Source organism: Sodiomyces alcalophilus (genome assembly GCF_042370955.1).
Source record: "Sodiomyces alcalophilus JCM 7366 unplaced genomic scaffold ACRALscaffold_4, whole genome shotgun sequence".
NCBI lineage: Eukaryota > Fungi > Ascomycota > Sordariomycetes > Glomerellales > Plectosphaerellaceae > Sodiomyces > Sodiomyces alcalophilus.
Window position 1 is genome coordinate 3,002,089 of NW_027263535.1, and position 22,535 is coordinate 3,024,623.

A 22,535-nucleotide genomic window follows, 5' to 3' on the forward strand; every position below is an offset into this window, starting at 1 on the left:
CGGTAAAGACGATAAACCTAGAGTAGATAGAGAGAAGCATAGTGATATAAAGACCGAATAGCCGGACGATATACCCGAAATCACGATAAAGGACGGCGTATATATATATGCGATAAACTTACTAAAGGCTCGGGAAATTATTAAGTTATTAGAATCCTTCGACGTGTAGCGTAATAAAGGAATTATACCTCTACCCCCTAATAAACGAATATAAGTTAACCTAGTCGATGGTTAGCAGAAAATAAATTTATACTTAAGGCCTTTTTAACTTAGCGGAGAAGATCGTGACCTGCTTAATAATAAGTTTGATAGTATATATAAAGTCGGACGTATAATATAGCAGAAATTACCGACCCCTTTCGCTTTCCTAGTATTTATAGTATAGCGTATAGTATAGAAGCTAAAGAAAGGTAGAGTAGTCGTGGATCTACGAAAGCTTAACGCGGCCGTTTTACCGGGATATATACCCGATTCTATTATAAGATAAGATTATCTAGTGCCTATAAGGGAAGAAATAGTTTAGCGCCTTCGACGCTAGCTCTTTCTTCTATTAGCTACCTATAAAGGAAGAGCATAAAAAGAGGATAACGATTATATCCCCTAAAGGATTAGAACGCCTAGAGGTAGTATTAATAGGGTTTCGAAACTTATTACCGTTTACGTAACGATTTATAGACCAGAGACTATTTAAGTATCGCTATTTCTGCAGGGCGTATATTAACGATATTATTATCTTCTTAGACACTTTCGAAGATTATATAGAACACCTCCGGACCGTACTAAAGCTATTCGAGGATATTCGGCTAGTATTATCCCTAGCAAAATCCTTCTACGCGTATAATTCGGTGCGATTACTCGGTTTTAAGGTGGACGGCTTAGGTCTATATACTATATCCGACCGAATTAAGGCTCTACGATAAATTAAAATACCCAAAAAGCTTAGCGACCTAGAGATATACGTCGGTAAAGTGGGATTTCTACGGTGATTTATCCCGTGGTTCCGAGTTAAGGTCGAACCTTTATAGCGACGGAAGACGACTATGCGTAATAATATAAAAAAGGCCGGATAGATTACTATATACGTACCTAAGCACCTAAGGCAGAAATAGATAGGTAAGTTAACTTATAAACCTATAGATATCGAATAGCAGGCTTTTAAAATTATATAAAAGTAAGTTATAGAGGAACTAAGGTTATATCACTATATCCCCGATAAAACTACTTTCCTAAACCTAAACGCTAATACGAATAGTCTAGGAGTATTCCTCTTTTATCTAGCGAAGCCGTGGGATAGTAGTAAAATCCTAGTTAATATTATTTAGCCGATACTTTTCCTCTTAAGAAAGCTAATAATAGCGGAATCGCGATATAAAGCGATAAAGCTAGAGATCTACGCCCTGGTCTAGGCTTATAAGATACTTCGAATACGTTTATAATCCTACTATAAGCCTATAATAGTCCTTACTAATTATTAAGCAACTAAGGGAATAGTCGGACAAATATCCCTTAAGATAATAGATATTAATAAACTAAACCCGCGCCTAATAGCGGCGTCTACTTTTCTTAGTTAATTTCGCCTATATATCCGTTATATTCTAGGATAATAAAACGTGGTGTTAGACGTATTATCCTAACTACCGATAGTAAACGATAAGGACTCTAAAGCACTAATAGGAACCTAAAAAGCTAAGAGAATGGATAAGAAGAAATAAGCTTATAATAACGAGTTAGACGATATATAGACCGAACACGACGAAGTATTAGTAGCATATATAGCTATTTCGGACCTAAGGCTGCTTATAGATATAGACGAACGCTCTTTAATATACATAGCGGTGGATTACGCGATACTAGACGATTTAAAGAGGGAGTTTTAACAGGCATATCAGGAGGATCCGAAATATAAAGCTATAATCGACGAAGTTAACGCGAGATAGACTAATAAATAAACTTCTAGTAGCAGACCGATAAGGCCTCTGCTAACCTAGCTCGAGAACGGACTATTATATATACTCGGAGAAGTAAATAAACTAAGGTTAGTGGTGCCCCGTAAACTTATTAAAAAGGTTTTATAGATAGTATACGATAATAATTACCACTTCGGCGAAAAACGAATAATACACGCCCTAGATAATTTTAGCTTTAAAGGTAAAGTACGCGCCGTGGCAGACTAGATAAAACACTACCTAGTATGCCTAGAGAATATCATAGATTAATAGAAGCCGCTCGGAGAACTATAACTAATCCCGCCGCCGATAATACCTTTCTTTATAATCATAATCGATTTTATAATCGGTTTACCTTCTACCGAATACTAATAACCTTTTTAGAGGATCAAAGATAGACTAGTAAATAGACTCGACACCTTACTTATAGTCACCTATAAGACTAGTAAAAAGACGATTCTTATTCCCGGATATTCGATATACACGGCAAAGGATTAGGCGGAACTTTTACTTCGAATACTCTAGCTAATAGATTAGGGTTTATTAATAAGGATTATATCCGATAAAGACCCTAAATTCGTGTCCGAATTCTAGCGCGAGCTATTTAAGGCACTAGGAGTGCTACTAGTAATCTCGATAGTATAGTATATATAAACCAACGGATTATCTAAGCAAAAGAACCAGTCCGTGGAAATTATTCTACGGTATCACACTTCCATAAGCGATATTCCATAGCTAGATATTATTCCGGCAGTATAATACGCCCTAAATTAAGCGTATACCGAAACGCTTAACACCTTACTAAACAAATTCCTGCTTAGATTCCGTCCATAGACGGTAGCAGACCTAATAGTCGGCACAGGCGCTCCGCAAGCCTATAACAGGGAATAGACCGAGTATATCCCGGTAGCTATATCACTAAGAGGCGGAATACCTAGCAACGATTACTATAGCCGATATAAAACAACGATACGATATAACACGACGCCTATATACCTTCGATATAAGTGATTCCGTCTATCTTCGTCTACACCAAGGATATAAGCTTCCGGGATAAGCTCGCGATTCGAGGAAGTGGTTATAGCAGAGGGTCGGACCTTTCCGGGTAGTTAGGGTAATTAATCTACTCGTATACGAGTTAGATTTCCCTCGGTTATAGCGAGTCTATAAAGTGGTATCGATCGCGTAGCTTATACCAGCACTAATAGGGGATCCGTTTAGTAGAGAATAAATAAAGCCGGGACCTATAATAGTAGACGGAGACGACGGCGAATAAAGGTCCTACGAAATCGAAAAGCTATAAAGACGGCGAGTAATAAAAATCAGGGGATAACTATAAACAGAATACCTAGTTAAATAAAAGGGCTAGCCGGTATAGTATAACGAGTAGTATCTATAATAGCTATTAATAAAGAACGCGAGCGATATAGTTTATGATTTCGAGAGACGGAACCCGATTACCATAGCGGAGCTAACCGGTTAGACGATAAATAACGACGAGGCAGAAAAAAGAATAGTTAGCGTTAGTAGATAAAGAAATCAGAGGCATATCGAACTAGTACTCTTATACGGCTAGCGTAGGGATAATAAAGAGTATCATAAGATAAGCGCCGAAGACGATAATTAATAAAGAAAAAGCCACCTCTACCTACTTTTACTTACCCCCTTTTTCCTATTCTCGTTTAACCCCCTTTTTCCTATTTCCGCTTACCCGTTTCTATTATCCTTTCTTATTCCTATTTTCTATCCTTAGCCCTACTCCCTTATATAAACGAATATTAAAAGAACGATTTACACGAATATAAACGTAGCCACACCACTTATAAAAAGGCTCTTTTAAATAAAGAAAGAGCGCGAGACGACTAGCCGTTTCCGGAAAAAGGGAGGCGTAATCAGATATCTTTTATATTACCCTCTATTCCTACTTAAACTATTAGTATACCAGGCAGCGTAGAGATATAACCGTCTAGCCTAGCGATTCTTCGAATAGTATACCTACACCTCTTCTCCTACTCTCTTAGCGCCTATAGAAACCAGTCTTAATCTATCTCCTCCTATAATAATAATAGTTAAGATCCCGCTCCTATATAGACGGACACGCGAACATACTTAACTTTTAATAATCAAATAACCCTCTATTATAACGAAGAAAGGTAAAGAAGTAGTTCCTAACCTATAGGAATATCGCTTTATTCGTAATAAGGCAGAAAAGAGTATTAAGTTACTTAGAAAGATTTCTAAATATCTATATAAATACTACCGCTTATATAAGTAGTACCACGATATGCTACTGTTTCTATCTATAGAATAGCGACGTAATAACTAGGAAAAAAAAGCTACTATAACTTTCTGCACTAGCTACATTATAGCAAGCGGCAGTAACAGAAAGAAAGCCGATAATTTCGACGACTTCGTCCTTAAGAATAACCTAAGCCCCTACCTGCCGGAGGCATAGTATACCGTATACTATATCTAGATAAACGGTGCAAAACGATAAATTAACGACTAGCAGGATAAGTAGGAGGCAGTAAATAGATAAATACAGGATAATAATTACTTACCCGATAACGAAAATACCTTATAATTATTCGAAAAAGCCTTAATCGATACCAAGACGTTTAGATACTAGGAGGACCCGAGTTTTATTATAGACGCCTAGGACGATAGCTTTATTAGAAATAATAGACAATAGGATATAGATTATATAAACTTTACTATATCTAATAGTGATATCTACGTATACGGCGATAACGACTTCAGCCTATATAATAATAATAACGCTAATAATCCAGATAACATAGTTATAACGGCTAGCTAGTAAACAGACTCTTATTAGTAATAAACCACCACTCTATAGCTAAGCGCAGCACCATAAATAACCAGCAGCCTAACCCTATAGCCAGCCGCTATTTTAGCTCTATAGCCCCTCGCTAATATAACCGTATAGTAACCGATAGCTAACCTAACTCCGGTATAGCTAACCGGTAATAATAATTAAATAAAATAAATATTTATAGACTAGCGATTCGCTATTATAGGGGCGGAGGGAGCTATCGACTAGCATACCACGGCTAAAGTGGATTATCTATTAGGATCTATATTCTTCGACTATACCGACCTAATAGTCAGGCTTAGAAATAAGTTAATAGCCGGAAAGTCTTCTATCAAAGATTATATTATTATACTAGCACTTAGGGATAAGGGGAGTATTAGGCCGGACTAGCCAGATATAGCGAACCGAGATATTATTATTAGCTAGATCACGTAATAACGGTAGAAGGGGGAGAATAATAGATAGAGAAAGCGGTTAGCATCCCTAAGCGATTTATAAGATTTTATAAACGTAAACCCTAGAAAGAAAAAAAAGACGGCCAATAATCCTAGCGCCATAGCAGCGCCCTTTATATAAACAATAAACACCGCTCTAATAGTCACCTAGCCGATATAGCTAACTTAGACTATATAGCCGATAATAAACTTCGCGATAAGGAACGAACTAAATACTATAAACGTAAAACTAAATAATTATATTAAGTAACTCGAAAGGATAATAGACGATAGAGATAAAGCCTTTGATAATAGAATCACGTAATAGATAGACGATTTCCAGAAGAAACTGGACTAGAGGGCCGATATTATATTAAAAGGATAGGAGAAAAACCACCTCCGGATTAATAAGTTAAAAACGAATAATAAAAAGCAGTAAACGGAACTATAATAGGCTAATAAAAAGGCCGATAATAATTAAGCGATAACTAATATAAGTATTAACGCCTTAGAGGCATAAGTCAGAGCTTTATAAAAAGAAGTCGCCTAACTAAAAAAGAATATAAAAACGCCGAAGCAGAAATCCGCGCACCTAAAGTCGGCTTAGCCGACCTCCTCGTAACCGCAAATACAGGCGCCACGACCAAAGCTAATATAGCTAAAGCCTTTATAGTAATAGCAGCCTTTATCCTCGTAACCACAGGCTCCGGCGATATCGCGATAAAACTCTTAGTCTACGGAATAGCTAGAGGATTCGGATTAATCTCAGCGTTACGAATAGATATAAGCAACACGAGGAATATAGAATTATATATCCTTAGTTAAGGAATATATAAGACCGAACTTTCCTTTCTTTTCTTTTACTTACTCCGGAACGAACACTCTTTTCGCGTAGACTTTATCGAATAAACACTCTTTTCGCTTTGATTTTGCTAAGAAAGATAACGAGTATAGTATAGTAATCGGGACGATTACTTCTGCGGGGAGGGCACTTAATAGGGGATATCTTTAGCTTAATCACACATATATACTCTTTTAGTTAGCCGAGCTACCGATATCAATCTGCAGCTCTATAGAGCTCTATAAGCTCACACACTTAAGATAATACATCTTCACTTCTCTGAATTCTCTTTATACACGTTTATAACACATAAATACGGGAAATCCGCATAGCAGTAACCCTATATTAATATAGTAAAGCGGGTAAAAGCGTATTTCTATACCTGGATCTTCGCCTTAAGGTAGGTTAGGTAGGCTCGGAATATTAGTTTATAGTTAAGGATTACCCCGAATAGGGCGGCCTTTTTTCTTTATAGTACCTAGACGCCTTCGATACGGAAGTTAAGCGCCTCCGGTCTCCTGGCTCGTATAAAGTGTATAAGCTTATACTTTATAGCCTTAAAGCATAGCCTACTCCTCTCTAACCAGTCTCTATATATTTCCTAGGCGCGTTATAACCACGCTATTATAGCTATAGTGTTATATCCGAACACGAAAATATTTATATCGTCTATAAAGCCTACTATAGCTATTCTAGCTACTCTATAAAGTTCCTAGTAAAGTGTTCCGATATATAGGATAAAGAGGATAAGTAATAAGGGTAATCCTTAAAGGACCCCGGCCCCTATTTCGGTATATAGCCCTATTACGCTATCGAATTATAGCCGCGCTCCCCTTTTGCTTAGGTAGGTTCGGAGCTATACCATAAACTGTATCAGGAAGCCCAGGTTATCTATCACTTCTACTAGGCGGGGGTATAGGACCGTATTAAAGGCTCCTTAGATATTAAGCTTAAGTATCGCTACTATACCGCTACGGTCCTATACCGTCCGGATTCCTTTTACCGCTACTCTTATAGTAATTATCGTGTTCCTATATTTACGGTTCCCTATCTAGCTAGGCGGGAGTAACCTATACTCTTCCGCTATAGCTATAACGCGTTTAGCTAGGATCTTCTTAAGTATTTTCCCCGCGGAGCTAAGGAGCGAGATTAATCGCTATCCGGACACCGTATAGTACGCCTCTTATAGCTTCTTAGGTTTCTTAAGGACCACGACGTCCGCGTTACGGAACCGCCGCGGGAAGTATAAGGCCCTAAGGCGGGCGGTATAAATTTAGGCAAGGCGCTTCTAGAGCGGAGGGCCATAGGCCTACAGAAATCCGTTAAGCAGGCTATCCTCCCCGGGTACCTTCTACTTAGCGGTGTATAGTATAGCGTGCTTAATATCCTCTTCCGTTACTAAGTCTTTGATACGTATAATTCGCGGGTACGCCGCGATGCCTAGGGGTCCAGGGTCTATAGCGTTCGTCGCCGGGAAGAATTTCTATTAAAGTAAGTAAAGGGTCTTAAGGAAATATAATAAAATAATAGATTAATATTAATAATTATCTATTAATTTTATATTTTCAATAGAAAAAAAGTAAAATAATATTTATATAGTAAAGTATATAAAGTAAATCTTAATAATATATATAAGTATCTTTACTATAAGGAGTATAGGTAGATTAGTAATAAAGGAATTTATATATATTAGTTATATAATACTTTAGAATTCGCTAATATAAGACTTCTTATATAATAAAAGAATATATATTAAGAAAGAAAATTATCTATAAATATTATAAGATAAATTTCTTTACTTAATTCTCCTATATAATTGTTATAAATAACTATATAATTTTAATTAAATACTTAAACTTATAGTAAGATAGGAATATAAGATTAATTATTTATTTATTTATTTATTATTCTTACTCTGCTATCCCTTTCCTACCTAAGTAGCTAGGAGTCAGAAATATGAATATACGGTCCTTCTCTGATAACTATAGGGGGGAAAAGCGTAGTATAAGGCTTAGGGAACTAGTATATAACTAAGATAAAAACCCCTATACTCTCCTCCTTTAGGATTACTGCCTTATACAGGTACCGTGGCGGCGCCGTTACTAACTCGCTACTAGTACGAAACTCGTAGCTTCTATACTAGGAAGCCTATAACGTTTTTACTAGTAGCGGCTTTAAAGCCGACTATAAGCTTAAATAACAGCGCGCGCGTAGTTATCTTAGTTAGTTTTATACGCCTCCTATATACCCTAGGGCTAACCCCTATAGGCCTACTATAGGCGACTTATATATACGCTTCCTAGGGTTTAAAGCTCCTAAGCTTCCCTTACTCTTTTAATGGCTATAGGTAAAGCTAATGCACGCTATATACCTACGCAGAACGCTTATATAATAGCGTAAGAGGCTGCCTCTATATCGTGGAAGGGACGCCGCGTATTTTACTTACGCGCTTAGGGATAGCGCGGTACCGTCTTCTTATTTCCACGGTAGGGCGACTAACTCCCCCGTGGCACCTATTAACGACTAGCGAAGCCGGGCGGAAGGTGGGTTTAACGGGCCCCCTGTTTCACCCTTATCGTATATACTAAGGCAGATAAGGGCCCCCCCAGAACAGGATCCGAGTAGCGTAAAAAAGGAAAAGGGGTTTCTATTTTGCGTGCGCCTTTAGCCGGATTTAAACCGACCCGGTCACCTCGACTATATACCAGGTATACTACTATTATACTATAGAGGCGTAAAAGAATTATAATACGAATAATAATTATCTATAGTATATAATTAAACTAAGGACTATAATATAGTAGATAAATACAGGGTATATAAATATAGTATATATATATTTATTATATAAAAAAGATAGTAAACGGGGGAGGGGGTAGATAGTATATAATAAGTTATATAACGAGTAATAGTATAAATAGCAGGGCTAGAGTCTATACCTTACTCGGAATCTAAAGTCGCTACTTTATAATAGTAAATAGTATTAAAACTTCTTTAAAACTATTAGAGTGATTATTAAATTTACTTATATATATAATAAGACTAATACTTAAGTTATTAGTAAGAGGTTAATTTCTTACTAAGAATATAAGTATTTAGGATTAGAAATAGATATAGGATTAGTGATAGAGATAGATATATATTAGTTTTATAATAGTGTAGATATAAGTTTTATAGGTCTTAGAGTCAGTATTATAGAAAAAGTGTATATATTAAAATAGAGAAGGATACTTATAGTATTAAAGTATATATAAATATAGTATAATAACGGAATAGAAAACTAGTAAAGTAATTATTAAAGATTTATATAAATAAATAATAGAATCGAATAAGTATAGATCTATTAGTATTTAGTTTAATTAATATTAATATAATATAGTAAGTAGATAGGGAGTATATATAGACTTTAGCATAGTTATTCTATAGTAGTGATTTAGTAGTATTAAGACTATATTATAACCATTTAACTTCTTCCTATACTTATTTGCTTATAATAATAGTATTATCTTTTCAGGTATTAATAAGAGATTAATGATTTTGAACTAATATTAAAGATAAAGAACATTAATTAATTAATAAAGTCTTATAATCTAAAATAATAAAATCAAGTATATAAATCTATCTATATATATATACAGTAAATAGCTTTATAATTAAAAATTAAGCTTATTAGTATACGACCTTTATTTTAATATAATATATACTATATATTAGAGATACTCTAATTAATTATTTGGGAAAACTAATTGTAATGATATATTCAAATAATAATTTATTATATTAAAACCCTACTTATAAGTGCTTAAGAGAATCGGACTATATAAGGTTTAAAGTAGCTATTCTATAATAGCAGTTAGTATTAAGACTTCTTTATAGCTAATTAACTTATTCTTATACTTATTTCCTACTATAATAGTATTATTCTTTAAGTTATTACTAAGCAGTTAATTATTATTAGTTGATATTAAGAATAATAATAAGTAATTCATGTATTAAGTCTAATAACTTAAAGAAATACAAAGGAGAAAATACTATTTAGTTTTATAATAAAAGAGTAGGCTTAATTATTAGTATATAACCTTTATTTTCATAAGCTAAAAATACTCACTATATATTAAAATAATCTAATTAATTATAAGAATAACTAATTACGGCTATACGGTCGCTTAATAATGTATCGCATTAGGAGCCCACTTAAAATTAACGTGTAGGGAGCCAGCTAAAAGACGCAGCCGCGGTCAAAGGGTGAGATCTTGGGGGAGGAGAGAAGTTCTCGTTTTATATACACGCCTAACTATACGTTATACTGTACTAGTCTTACACCACTACTCGATATTCCCTAAAGTCAGTGGTTTTTAAGGTATAAGCAGCCTAAAACTGGCCCTTAAGTTATCTGGTATAGGGAAGAAAAGGGACATAGGAATAATAATACTTACTAGTAGATTCGAAATCGTAGCCACTAAAGTTCCTAGGTATTATAGCCGCGCACCGCGGGAATAATCTTAAAAAAAGCCACGTAAATGGAAGAACTTAAATGGAAATGTTAAGTATAGGTATCTACTTAAGCTATACATATAAATTATAGGAAGCACTGCGGAGCCCGTACATTTTAATATCGAGCCCGTAAAAGTGGAGTCATAACTCCATATATTCTCTTACTTATATAAGACCCATTTTTCTATAATAAAGCGAGGTCTTAGCGGGCTCAGGTATATACAGTTATATCGTATTAATTCCGCCTACTTTGTATATACCTAACTTACTACCCATCTACGTAGGTAGCCTTTATTACTCTTCTTCACTTTAATCTTTAACCACCTGGCTAAGTATCCTACTTCTTACTATCGATTATCACCACTATCGCGATAGAACGCCCCTATAGCCCGCCGCCGCCGATTAGCCCGACCTACGATTCGGCAGATAAGGCTTAAAGGGCTATCCAGGAACACGCCTTCTTAAACGACTACTCTTTTATTATTAAAGAGTAGTATCTAGCCGCCTTTATAAGTAGGAAAGCGACTCGTATCACGTTTCGCTATAGGAAGGGATATTCTAAAGCAGCTCGAGTCTCCTAAGCCTATAAATCTAAGCATAGGAAAACGTTAACGCAGATAACGAACTACCCTTTTCGGATTAATATTAAGGAATAACACGATAAGAAATAGATCGTGGATTTGGTTCGTGGTAGCGGTAACGATATAGCCTTTTCCTATAACCACGAATAGGCTAAGGCTTCCTCTTTTCTAGCCTTTAGAATCTCCTAGCTATCTATATTCAAGGATAAGGTCGTTAATATATAGAATACTGGTATTCGGCCTTAATAGATTATAATAAGGCTCCAAAACCCTAAAGATCCGGAATAAGTGGCTCCCTAGGTTATATATACGGATATTATAAACTTACTTACTAAATATTATAAGACCGAGCTTACTAGCCGATCCCTATTATAGTGGCTTTATAAGATACTCTTTACTCCCCCACGTATATAAAACTTAGCTAACGCCTAGTAATTTAGTAGTAACTTAATAATAAAGCCAATTACTTCTATTAAGACCTTTAAGATAACCTAGGCCGTATTAAGTGTCTCTTTATTACGCCGTAATCTTTTATCCGGCTACTACGTTAAGCGCCTAACCACCTCCCTTTTTTTTTTTTACTACACCTATAAAACTAACCGCTTTAATATACTATTACTTAGTATCTATAGTATCACGCCCTTCTATAAGGCGTTCTAAGTTACCTACGCCTTCCTAAATAGGGAGAAAATAGGTTAATATAGCTAGGCATTAAACTGCCTATTCTAGTTCCTAGGCACGCCCTGCCCTCTACCACGCTATATTATTATAGATCGTGAACTTACCTTAATCAGAGCGCTTAACAGTAATCTAAAATTAAGGTTAATCGACTTTATTTTATACCGCTAGCATATTAACACTAATATCCCCGCTAAAATAAAGAGCTTTTTTCTAATAGTAACGCGAATAGCCGATAGTCGCGTTAAGCGATACCCTTAGTTCCGTGCCTTCCTTAAGGCCTAGAATACCTTAATTAATAGCGCTATAGAGGACGTGTTTAATTAGTAACTTAAGGAGTTTTAGGAGGATAGCGTATACCTAGTAAACGCTATTAGATACGCTATAAATACCTGGATCACGCTATAGAAAGAGAGGTTTATTCTTTACTAGCTAAATAAGGTCCCCTACTTTAGTAATTTAACTATATCTATTATAGAGTCCTCCTACGCGAGTCTTAAGACCTTCCTATACTCTTTAACTAGCGATTTAGCGATAATATCTCGTAAACTAAAGCTATACTAAAGAAATTAAAAGGAGGAGATTATACTTAAGAGGAATAGGCGAAGTACTAGAGTGGCGTTTACTATATAAGGCTTTCTCTTTAGCCTTATTCGTTATTAACTTATCCTATAGGCACTCTAGATTCTATAGACTAGCAAAATCCCTCTTCTACCTAAAGAGTATTAGGGTTATTAATAGTCCTAACGTTAATAGCCTTAGTGTTAGTAGCCGGCTATAGGCGATTACCCACTATACCCTATTCTACGGACCCACGGTCTACCTTATTACCACGTACTTACCCGCTATATACGCGATAATAAGCATCTTAAGTTACGGTCTTTTAATACCTATTAGCGACAGGATCAAGACTAACTTAACGCGTAGGATCGTGATAACCTTAATAGGCTGGATCGCTATAAGGCTGGTATTATAAGCGAAGGTACTCCTCCTACCCCGTCTCCCTAGGTGCCCTTAGATCCTATGCTTATTCGTGGAAAAGGCCGCCCCAGAGGCGCTATATAGACATCAAGTTCGAGTCACGCCAGGGGCCATAGGCGGAATAGTACACCGAGACTTCCTTTAGGCTTCGAGATTACCTAGAATAAAGAACGGAACGAACTAATTACTGCTCCCCTATCTATAGTAGCGCCCGCCCTGCCTATAGTGGATATATATAAGCCTAGAACCGCGGCTCCGCTTAGAAGTTATCGGGTTTACGAATATATTAAGGAATAAGAAGTAGAGGAGCCTATTAGGGCCCTACTAGAGTATCCAGATATAGCTATATCTGCTCGTTTTAAGGGTCCGATTAATAAGCGATTAAGGCGGCTTAAGGTAGAGGCGAGGGAAGCTGCTCGAGATAATCGAGACCTGGATAAAATAGATATACTAGCTATATAACCTATCTACGAATACACTGGTAGTAATTTACTTAATTAAGATAATGAATTAATACGATATAACTATATATACCTGGGCCCGCTAAGACCTCGCTTTATTATAGAAAATTGGGTTTTATATAAGTAAGAGAATATATAGAGTTATAACTCCACTTTTACGGGCTCGATATCAAAATATCCGGGCTCTGTAGTGTTTCCCTAAATTATATGGGATACTTAGGAAGCTTCACGGCTGTATTATAACCCTATAAAATCCCATAAAGAAGTTATATATAAGATCTCTTTATAGAAATATAAGGTCTCGCTAGAGAAACCCTACTTAGATTTATAGTCGGATATATAGATTAAGAGCTATAAAGATACTCTATAATAGCAGAGGCGATAACTCTTTTATTATACTTTTTTATTATAGTTATTATAGTGGCTTACTTTATATATAGATAGAATTATATCTAGGGGAAAAGAATAACGTAAAAAATAATAATAGTATCTATTTCGACCCGTTATTAATTAGACTATAGTCCGATTAAGAGGTTGCTATATATACTCCGAATAAGTCTATCCTAAAGTAATAGATAAATCTGCTAGTTAGAAGCTATAAAGCCCCGGCCTTCCTGGCCCTTAACCTAGACATAGAGGATTAAAATAACTTAAAATAAGATGTTACTTATTCACGCGGCCGTGTCACCTTCCTAATTGGCGTTGAGTAGACGTAGTTACTATAGGCTCGACCCGCTGGCTTTATAACAAAACCTACCCGCGTGCCCCGCCCACGTCAGAGCTCGCCTCGTCTTAATCATGCTTTTTCTACCCCTCTATCTCCCCCATGAATGCCAGAGCACGACACTCCCCAGGAAATATCTTCTTCGCCATATGGGGACGCCTCAGCCAACTCTGTAAGGTTTGAGTTGCATTCACCTCAGTACTTCCTCGTGCCACCCAGCATAGCCGCCTGTTTCGGGGCCCAAAAGGAACCCGCGCTTCCTCGCTACGAGCCAGTCGACAGACAATGAACGTACTCAAGCTTCAGAGGTATGCAGGCTACCGATTATCTTGAAATCACTCGCCGGAGTATAAGGAACTGATCTGTGTCCTGCGAATCCCGTAGGAAGTATCCTCAATTCGCACAGGACGAGATATTCGGTCTTGCTGATGCCTTCCGCAAACTCGACATCGATGATAACGGTTACGTCGATGAAGCTACAGCCATAAAGGCTACTCAAGCAAGCGAGCGACAGCCATACGATGTCGTGCGACAGGCACTGAAAGAGGTCGAACTTGACTCGTCTCGTCGGGTTGAGGTTGAGGACTATGTTGCTGTATGTTTGGCCGGGTTCCAGCTGGCCTATTTTGTGGAAGACTCGAGGCCTGCTAACCTTTCGAAACAGCTTATTGCTAGGCTTCGTCACTCGCCACCCGCACAGCCGCAATTTTCATCCAGTATGGGAACCGGCGGAGGTGTTGTTGCGCAGGCCACTGGGGGCCGTGCTCGCGCCACATCGACCGCCGGCAAGATTCATGTCCAGGGCTCAAACGCCAACGTCACTCACACCATTAATGAAGACGAGAGAACCGAATTTACCCGTCACATCAATGCTGTCTTGGCGGGGGACCCTGATATAGGCAGCCGTCTTCCATTTCCTACAGATACCTTTGAAATGTTCGATGAGTGCAAGGATGGGCTCGTCCTAGCCAAACTCATCAACGACAGTGTTCCCGACACCATTGACGAACGTGTTCTGAACATTCCGGGCAAAAAGATCAAGAACCTCAATGCTTTCCACATGACTGAGAACAACAACATTGTGATTGAGTCCTCAAAAGGTATTGGCTGTTCTGTCGTCAATATTGGAAGTGGCGATATCATTGAGGGGAGGGAGCATTTGATTCTTGGATTGATCTGGCAAATCATTCGCAGGGGTCTGTTAGGAAAAATCGATATCAAGCTTCATCCTGAGTTGTATCGTTTGCTTGAGGAAGATGAGACCCTCGAACAATTCCTACGGCTTCCGCCAGAGCAAATCTTGTTAAGATGGTTCAACTACCATTTGACTACGGCAAATTGGCCGCGAAGGTAGGTCCTAATCTTTGGTGTCTTAAGAGGTCCCGGATAGGGAATCACTGACGCTTGAAAGGGTAACCAACTTCTCTGGCGACATCAAGGATGGCGAGAACTATACCGTTCTTCTGGCTCAGATTGGCGCAGAATACGGCAATACCAGGGCCCCTTTGCAAACCCAAGTCGTTTTGCAACGGGCTGAGGAGGTTCTCGTGAACGCAGACAAGATGGGATGCCGCAAGTTTCTGACGCCCTCTTCTTTGGTGGCCGGGAACCCGAAACTCAATCTGGCATTCGTTGCAAATCTGTTTAACACCCATCCTTGTCTCGACCCCATTACCGACGAAGAGAAGCTCGAGGTCGAAGATTTCGATGCTGAAGGTGAACGCGAGGCTCGCGTTTTCACACTCTGGTTAAACAGCTTGGATGTGCAACCTGCTGTCCAATCGTTCTTCGATGATCTGCGTGACGGAACGATTCTTCTGCAGGCCTATGACAAAGTGATCAAAGGGTCTGTCAACTGGCGCCACGTCAACAAGCCACGAGCTCATGGGGGAGAGATGCTCAGATTCAAAGCCGTCGAGAACACCAATTATGTCATTGAGCTCGGCAAACAAAATGGCTTTTCACTGGTAGGCATACAGGGAGCCGACATCACTGACGGCCAGCGAACATTGACATTGGGACTGGTTTGGCAACTTATGCGCAAGAACATCACCCTGACTCTTTCAGCACTTGCGCAGCGTCTCGGAAAGAGAGAAATCACCGATGCTGAGATGGTTCGTTGGGCTAACGACACTTCCCGAAAGGGTGGCAAAAGTTCGACCATCAGGTCTCTGAAGGATCCAGCAATCGGTTCGGGAGTGTTCCTTCTGGATGTCTTGAACGGCATGAAGAGCAGCTATGTCGACTATGAGTTAGTGACGCCGGGGAGGACAGACGACGAAGCTTACCTCAACGCAAAACTCAGCATTAGCATCGCGCGAAAGATGGGTGCTACGATCTGGCTTGTTCCAGAGGATATATGTCAGGTTAGGAGCCGACTGGTGACTACTTTCATTGGTAAGGCTGCTGCTTGTTCTCTCGGTGTGTCTAGATTGTGGGCGCCAATTTGACTAATTACAAACCAGGGTCTCTTATGGCAACGGCCGAGAGAATGAATTAAAAGTCATTTAGTGATAGTGGCGGTACGGAGGCGACTTTGTTGTTTGCTGCATTGCGTTGATGAGCTTAGCTGGTAGTAGTTAATATAGGGACTCTCTAGGGAGACCTCACATTTCCATAGAGAGACCTTACACGTGACTTCTGCGTGGGATTTTATAGGGCCATACAAAGGTTAAGGGCATAAGTTTTATTATGTCCGAGAGTACTCTAGGACCCACCTATTTCCTATTTAGGAACAGACACTTTTTAGTATATCTTTTTACGACTCGTTACCTTTATACTTCCTTTTTATTTAACTATATTATGATATTAACCTGATTTTTCCCCTTTATAATATTAATAACCCGATTTTTCCCTTCTATAATATTAATAATACAGGAAAAAGAGTTAAAAAATAAGTTAGTTATTTATATTAACCTACCTCTTTATATATTACTAACCTATTCCTTATATTTATAAATATAGAGATAATCTATTTATTATATACAAAATAATATTTTATACATAAGACCCACTAACAGGTAGGGCTATAATAAAAGCAATAAGGCTCTTAAGTACTATACTAAGTTTGTATATCCCTATAGATTCTAGTTATAATAGTTAGGTTCGTCTTTAATTCTATTAGTTCTATTAGTTCTATTAGTTCTATTAGTTCTATTAGTTCTATTAGTTCTATTAGTTCTATTAGTTCTATTAGTTCTATTAGTTCTATTAGTTCTATTAGTTCTATTACTTCCTAAGGTAGGTAGCCCGAATACTTCGTGCCGCGGACCCTGTTATAGACTAACTGGCTAGAGGGCGGCCGATAATCGTGTATATAACTATAGTATTCGGGCTACCTAGGAACTAATAGAATAAATAGAATTAGATAATTTAAATTACGTAGGCGATTAAACGGATTCAAGGGCAGGCAGGAAGGAACGCTATATAATTATAAGCGCGAAATACTATATCGAAGTATAGTATAGTACTTTAATAGCTTATCGCTCTTATAATGGTCTCGCTAATAAGTGGGTCTTATATATAAAATATTATTTCTTATATAATAAATAGATAATCCCTAGATATATAACTATGCCCCGAGGAATAAAGCACCTAACGCGTAACGATATACTTTAAATACAGACTCTGTTTTACGAGACTTACTATATAAAAACCGATATATAAGCTATTATAGGTGCTTTGATACGGTAGATCCGTTACGCAATCAACGCGTCTAGTATTAAAATTAAGCCTTAAAGTGGAAGGCCCCTAAAAATAATAAAAACAAAGGAGTAACGACTTATTAAGTATATAACCGGTTCTAGGGTAGGAAGCCGCGTAATATATAAGCAGGGTTAAGAATTAGTCTCTTAGTAATTAGTATTAGTTTAGTATACTAATAGTATCTTAGTATTAGTTTAGTATTTATACTGCTATGCTTAGTAAGCTTTAGTATTAGTCTTTACCTAGATTAGTATTAGTTTAGTCTTAGTTAGTATTTAGTATACTAAAATACTAAAGGTAATATTATTAATAAGAATAAAATATAAGTATAAATACTATAAATAAGATAGTTATAGATTTAATAAATTAGCCTAAAGTACTCTAAATAAGTCTTAAAATCTACTATATTTAGATATATTAAGAAGATATAATTTATTAGAAAATATATATAATTATTTGCTAAAAGAGGTTAAATTAAGAAAATATTAGTTTATAATTCTAGAATATTCTAGAATATTCTATAAAATACTAAACTATATAATAGAGTGCCTTTATAGTATAGTAGTAGTATACCTAGTACACGGTTAATAACCGGGTCGGTTCGAATCCGGCTAGAGGCGCACGCAAAAGAGGAACCCCTTTTCCTTTTTTACGCTACTCGGATCCTATTCTAGGGGGCCCTTATCTGCCTTAGCATATACAATAAGGGTTAAATAGGGGGCCCGTTAGACCCACCTTCCGCCCGGCTTCGCTAGTCGTTAATAGGTGCCACGAGGGAGTTAGTCGTCCCACTATAAAAAAAAACAAGAAGACGGTATCGCGCTATCCCTAAGCGTGTAAGTAAAATACGCGGCGTCTTTTCTATAATACGGAGGCAGCCTCTTATACTATTACGTAAGCGTTTTATATAGGTATATAGCCCGTGTTAGCTTTACTTATAGCTATAGAAAGAGTAAGGGAAGCTTAGGAGCTTTAACCCTAGGAAGCGTATATATACTATATAAGTCGCTTATAAGCAGGCCTATAGGGGTTAGCCCTAGGGTATATAGAAGGCGTATAAAATAAATAAAGATAACTACGCGCGCGCTATTAAAATCGAGTATATAGTCGGCTTTAAAGCCGTTACGGGCCACGTTATAGGCTTCCTAGTACTAAAGCTATAAGTTTCGTATTAGTAGATAAGTTAGTACCGGGGCCGTTATAGTACCCGTATAAGGCATTAATCCTTAAAAAAGGAGAGTATAAGGGCTTTTATTTAAGTCTTATACTCGTTCCCTAAGTCTTATACTATGGTTTTCCCCCTTATAGGTATTAAAGAAGGACTATATAGTTAGAATTCTAGCTCCTAGCTACTTAAGGTAGGATAAGGATAGCAGAGTAAAAACCAATAAAAATAAATAAATAATAATAGAGTATTATAATATCTTATTAAATACTAGAATATTCTATAGAATTTTATAAAATGCTATGAAATTCTATGAAATTCTATGAAATTCTATAAAATTCTATAAAATTCTATGAAATTCTATAAAAGTCTATAAAATTCTATAAAAGTCTATGAAATTCTATAAAAGTCTATAAAATTCTATAAAATTCTATGAAATTCTATAAAATTCTATGAAATTCTATGAAATTCTATGAAATTCTATGAAATTCTATGAAATTCTATGAAATTCTATGAAATTCTATGAAATTCTATAAAATTCTATAGAATTCTATAAAATTCTATAGAACTCTAGAGTATTCTATATTAATAAGTATTTATAGATCTAGCTTTTATACTATTCTTTTATATTCTATAATTATAAATTATTTCTTTAAATCTATTTCTATTATATTCTATTAGATTCTATAGACTCTAAATAGAAAAGTATAAATATAAGGGCCCTATTAAATCTATACTTACTTTTCCTTATTTTATATATATATTATATACTAACTCTTTAAGAAGCTTACTTATTATATAACTCTTATAAGTATCTAACGACTTTATTATAAGTTTATATCTTATATATAATAGATTCTTTTAATAAATTAGGCTACGAGTAGTAGGCTATACGCGCGGAAGAGAGGAAAATCAAGCAAACAGCTGTTGAATTCGTAGATCCGTAGGATTACTGCTTATTTCACAAAACGTGTAAAAACGTGTATATAAAGAACTGACTTCTGGGATTTCTTCCTGGATCCGGGGCTGGCAAAAGACCCTGAAAGATTGGGTGGCGACTATTACGTCAACAGCCCACGCGACGGTTATCACGCCACGTTATTTGCTTAAGTAATAACCAAGATATCGTATTTACGATACCTAGTATATTTATATTATTATTACTTATTATAAGTATAATATCAACACCCCCCCGTAAGCTGACTCTTATATAATAAGTGTAGCTTAGTCAGATTATAGTTATAATTATATTATAGCGCAGTAATCCTAGTCTATCTAAGACTAGAATATATAGAGGAAAAATTTGAAAAAACCTCTTCTTTTTAATTCAAGGGAAAATTCAAAAACCCTTGTTATTATTATAGTATATTATTTAAAGGAAAGTTCAGAAAAACCTTTAATATCTAGGTAAACCCGAAGGTAAAAAACCTAGTTATTCCCCTTATAAAGAACTAAGAATACTAAGTATTAAAACCTAGTATTTTAATTCTTTAATATTATTATAAGGCGGCAAATTATACTTAGGCAACGTATCGTCCTTATAACCTAGGTTTATATAACCATAAAGAGTATTATAAGTCTCTTTTACTAAACCTTTAGTTATTATATCAGCTATATTAAATTTCGTATTTATATATACGATCTTTATTTTATTATTTTATAGCTATTGCCTGTAGTAGTGATACTGCCTGTCGATATGCTTTACCCGTTTATAGAATTCAGGGTTTTCAGCGAGCTTCTTTACACTCTCACTATCTATTAAGATAATAGGAATCTCGATAGTATTATTATTATTATTATTATTTTTATTATTATTATTATTATTATTGCCTCTTATATTAGAATCTAGACCTAGATTCTATAGTATATCTTTATATAGATTATAAAGATAGATTCCTTCTTTAGAAGCTTCTATAAGAGCTATATATTCGGCCTCTGTTATTAATAAAGCAACGACTTTTTATTTAGTTAAGGTCTAACTAACGGGGTTATTTACTCCCACGCAGTAAATATATCCTCAAGTTAAGGTTCTATCCTCGATTATATCTAAAAAGCTAGTATCAGAATAACCGTAAATACTAAGGTCTTCTTTATTATAGTTATATAAAAGACCGATATTAAAATATATATTTATATAAGCCTAGATTCGATTTAACGCAGTAAAGTGGTCTTATAAGGGATTACTTATATAGCAAGAACACTAGTTAACTACGTAAGTTATATCTGGTCTTAAATACAAGGCTAGATATAATAAAGCCCCGATTTCCTGTTAGAATTTATTTATATTATTAGTTAACGCTTATTCAGGATTTAGTACTAGGACCTTCTTATGTATATAAGGGGTGTCAACCCTTTTCAGACTTCGTTTATTATACCTTTTAAGTATCTTATTAGTATAAGGCAACTGACTTATAGAAAGAGTCTTATTATCTTTATTTATATTTACTATATCGCCTAGAAAGGTATTTATTTCACCTAAGTCTTTAAGTATAATATCTTTAGATATCTCCTTAAAGAAATGGTCTAAAGTGTTCTTAGAAGGGCTTAGAGCCACTATATCGTTAACGTGGCATAAAAGAATAGCTCGTTCTTCTATTCTTTTAATTTTATTATATTTATAAAAGGTAAAAAGTCCGTTATTATATTCAGAGACTCGGCAACCTAGTTTAGTTAATATCTTAACCAGGTAATTATACCAGAGTCTAGGACTTTATTTTAACCCGTACAAAGCTTTATTAAGCTTGCAGAGTGTTATATAATTTTTATTTTTATTTTTATTATTTTCTAAGCTATCTTCTCTCTCGAAGCCTATGGGTTATATAGCGTATATCAGGGTATCTATATTAGCATAAACGAACGCGTTTTTAACGTCGAACTGCCTAAATTTCCAGCCGCGTAATACGCCTAGTATTAAAGCTAGTTTATAGCTTTCTAGCCGGCAGGTAGTTAAAAAGGTTTCTAGATAATTAAGACCTAGAACCTGATTAAACCCCTGAATAACCCACCGAGCCTTATATTAAATAGCTTCGCCAGAGCTATTATATTTGATTCTGAAGACCTAACGACCTCCCAGTACGTGGTAGTCTTCTTTTATTTTATTATAATTATTAGGCGTATTTCTTATATTTATTAAGTCCCAGGTCTTCCTCTTTTCGAGTTCTAATATTTCTGCTACTATCGCGTCTATCCATTTATCTTTATCTAGGCAGTTCATAGCCTGTTTATAAGTAGCTGGTTCGTTAATCGAATTTATAGTTAAAAGAAATAGGGAATTTTCTTAAAACTATAGGTTTCTAAGTATAGTATCTTTTATAAGGTATAGTGCACTATTATCAGTGGATATTAAATCCTTATAGTCCGGTTTTGAAGGGTTTGAAGGTATTTGGACTTCTAGCCTGGTACTTTGGCTACTATTATTATTATTAGCCGGGCTATGGTTGATATTATTATTATTATTCTTATTATTAACAGCTGGAACTTCACAGCCCGCTGCCCGCAGACGAAGACTCTTACGTCTATTATTATTATTCTCTTCTTCAGGTTGAATAGACTCAACAGAACGTTTCGAAACGCGCGAAGGAATATTTTGCGAAAATTAACCGGTATTTTCACTAAAAGTGATTCCTTTATTATACCTAACGGGTTAATAAGGCCCGCGGTTAGAAACCTGATTATATGCCTAAGTATTAATA

The 22,535-nt window shown here is 36.1% G+C and overlaps 1 protein-coding gene across 1 annotated transcript; it reads left to right on the top strand.

Moving 5' to 3' along the window:
• The first annotated feature begins 14,022 nt into the window (after positions 1-14,022).
• On the top strand, positions 14,023-16,762 carry ACRALDRAFT_2123072 (uncharacterized protein). Its single transcript, XM_071023856.1, has 5 exons — positions 14,023-14,281; positions 14,358-14,568; positions 14,638-15,323; positions 15,385-16,370; positions 16,439-16,762. The coding sequence occupies exons 1-5, from the start codon at positions 14,259-14,261 to the stop codon at positions 16,471-16,473; spliced, it is 1,941 nt and encodes a 646-aa protein (XP_070875130.1). The 5' UTR covers positions 14,023-14,258; the 3' UTR covers positions 16,474-16,762.
• The last annotated feature ends 5,773 nt before the right edge of the window (positions 16,763-22,535 follow it).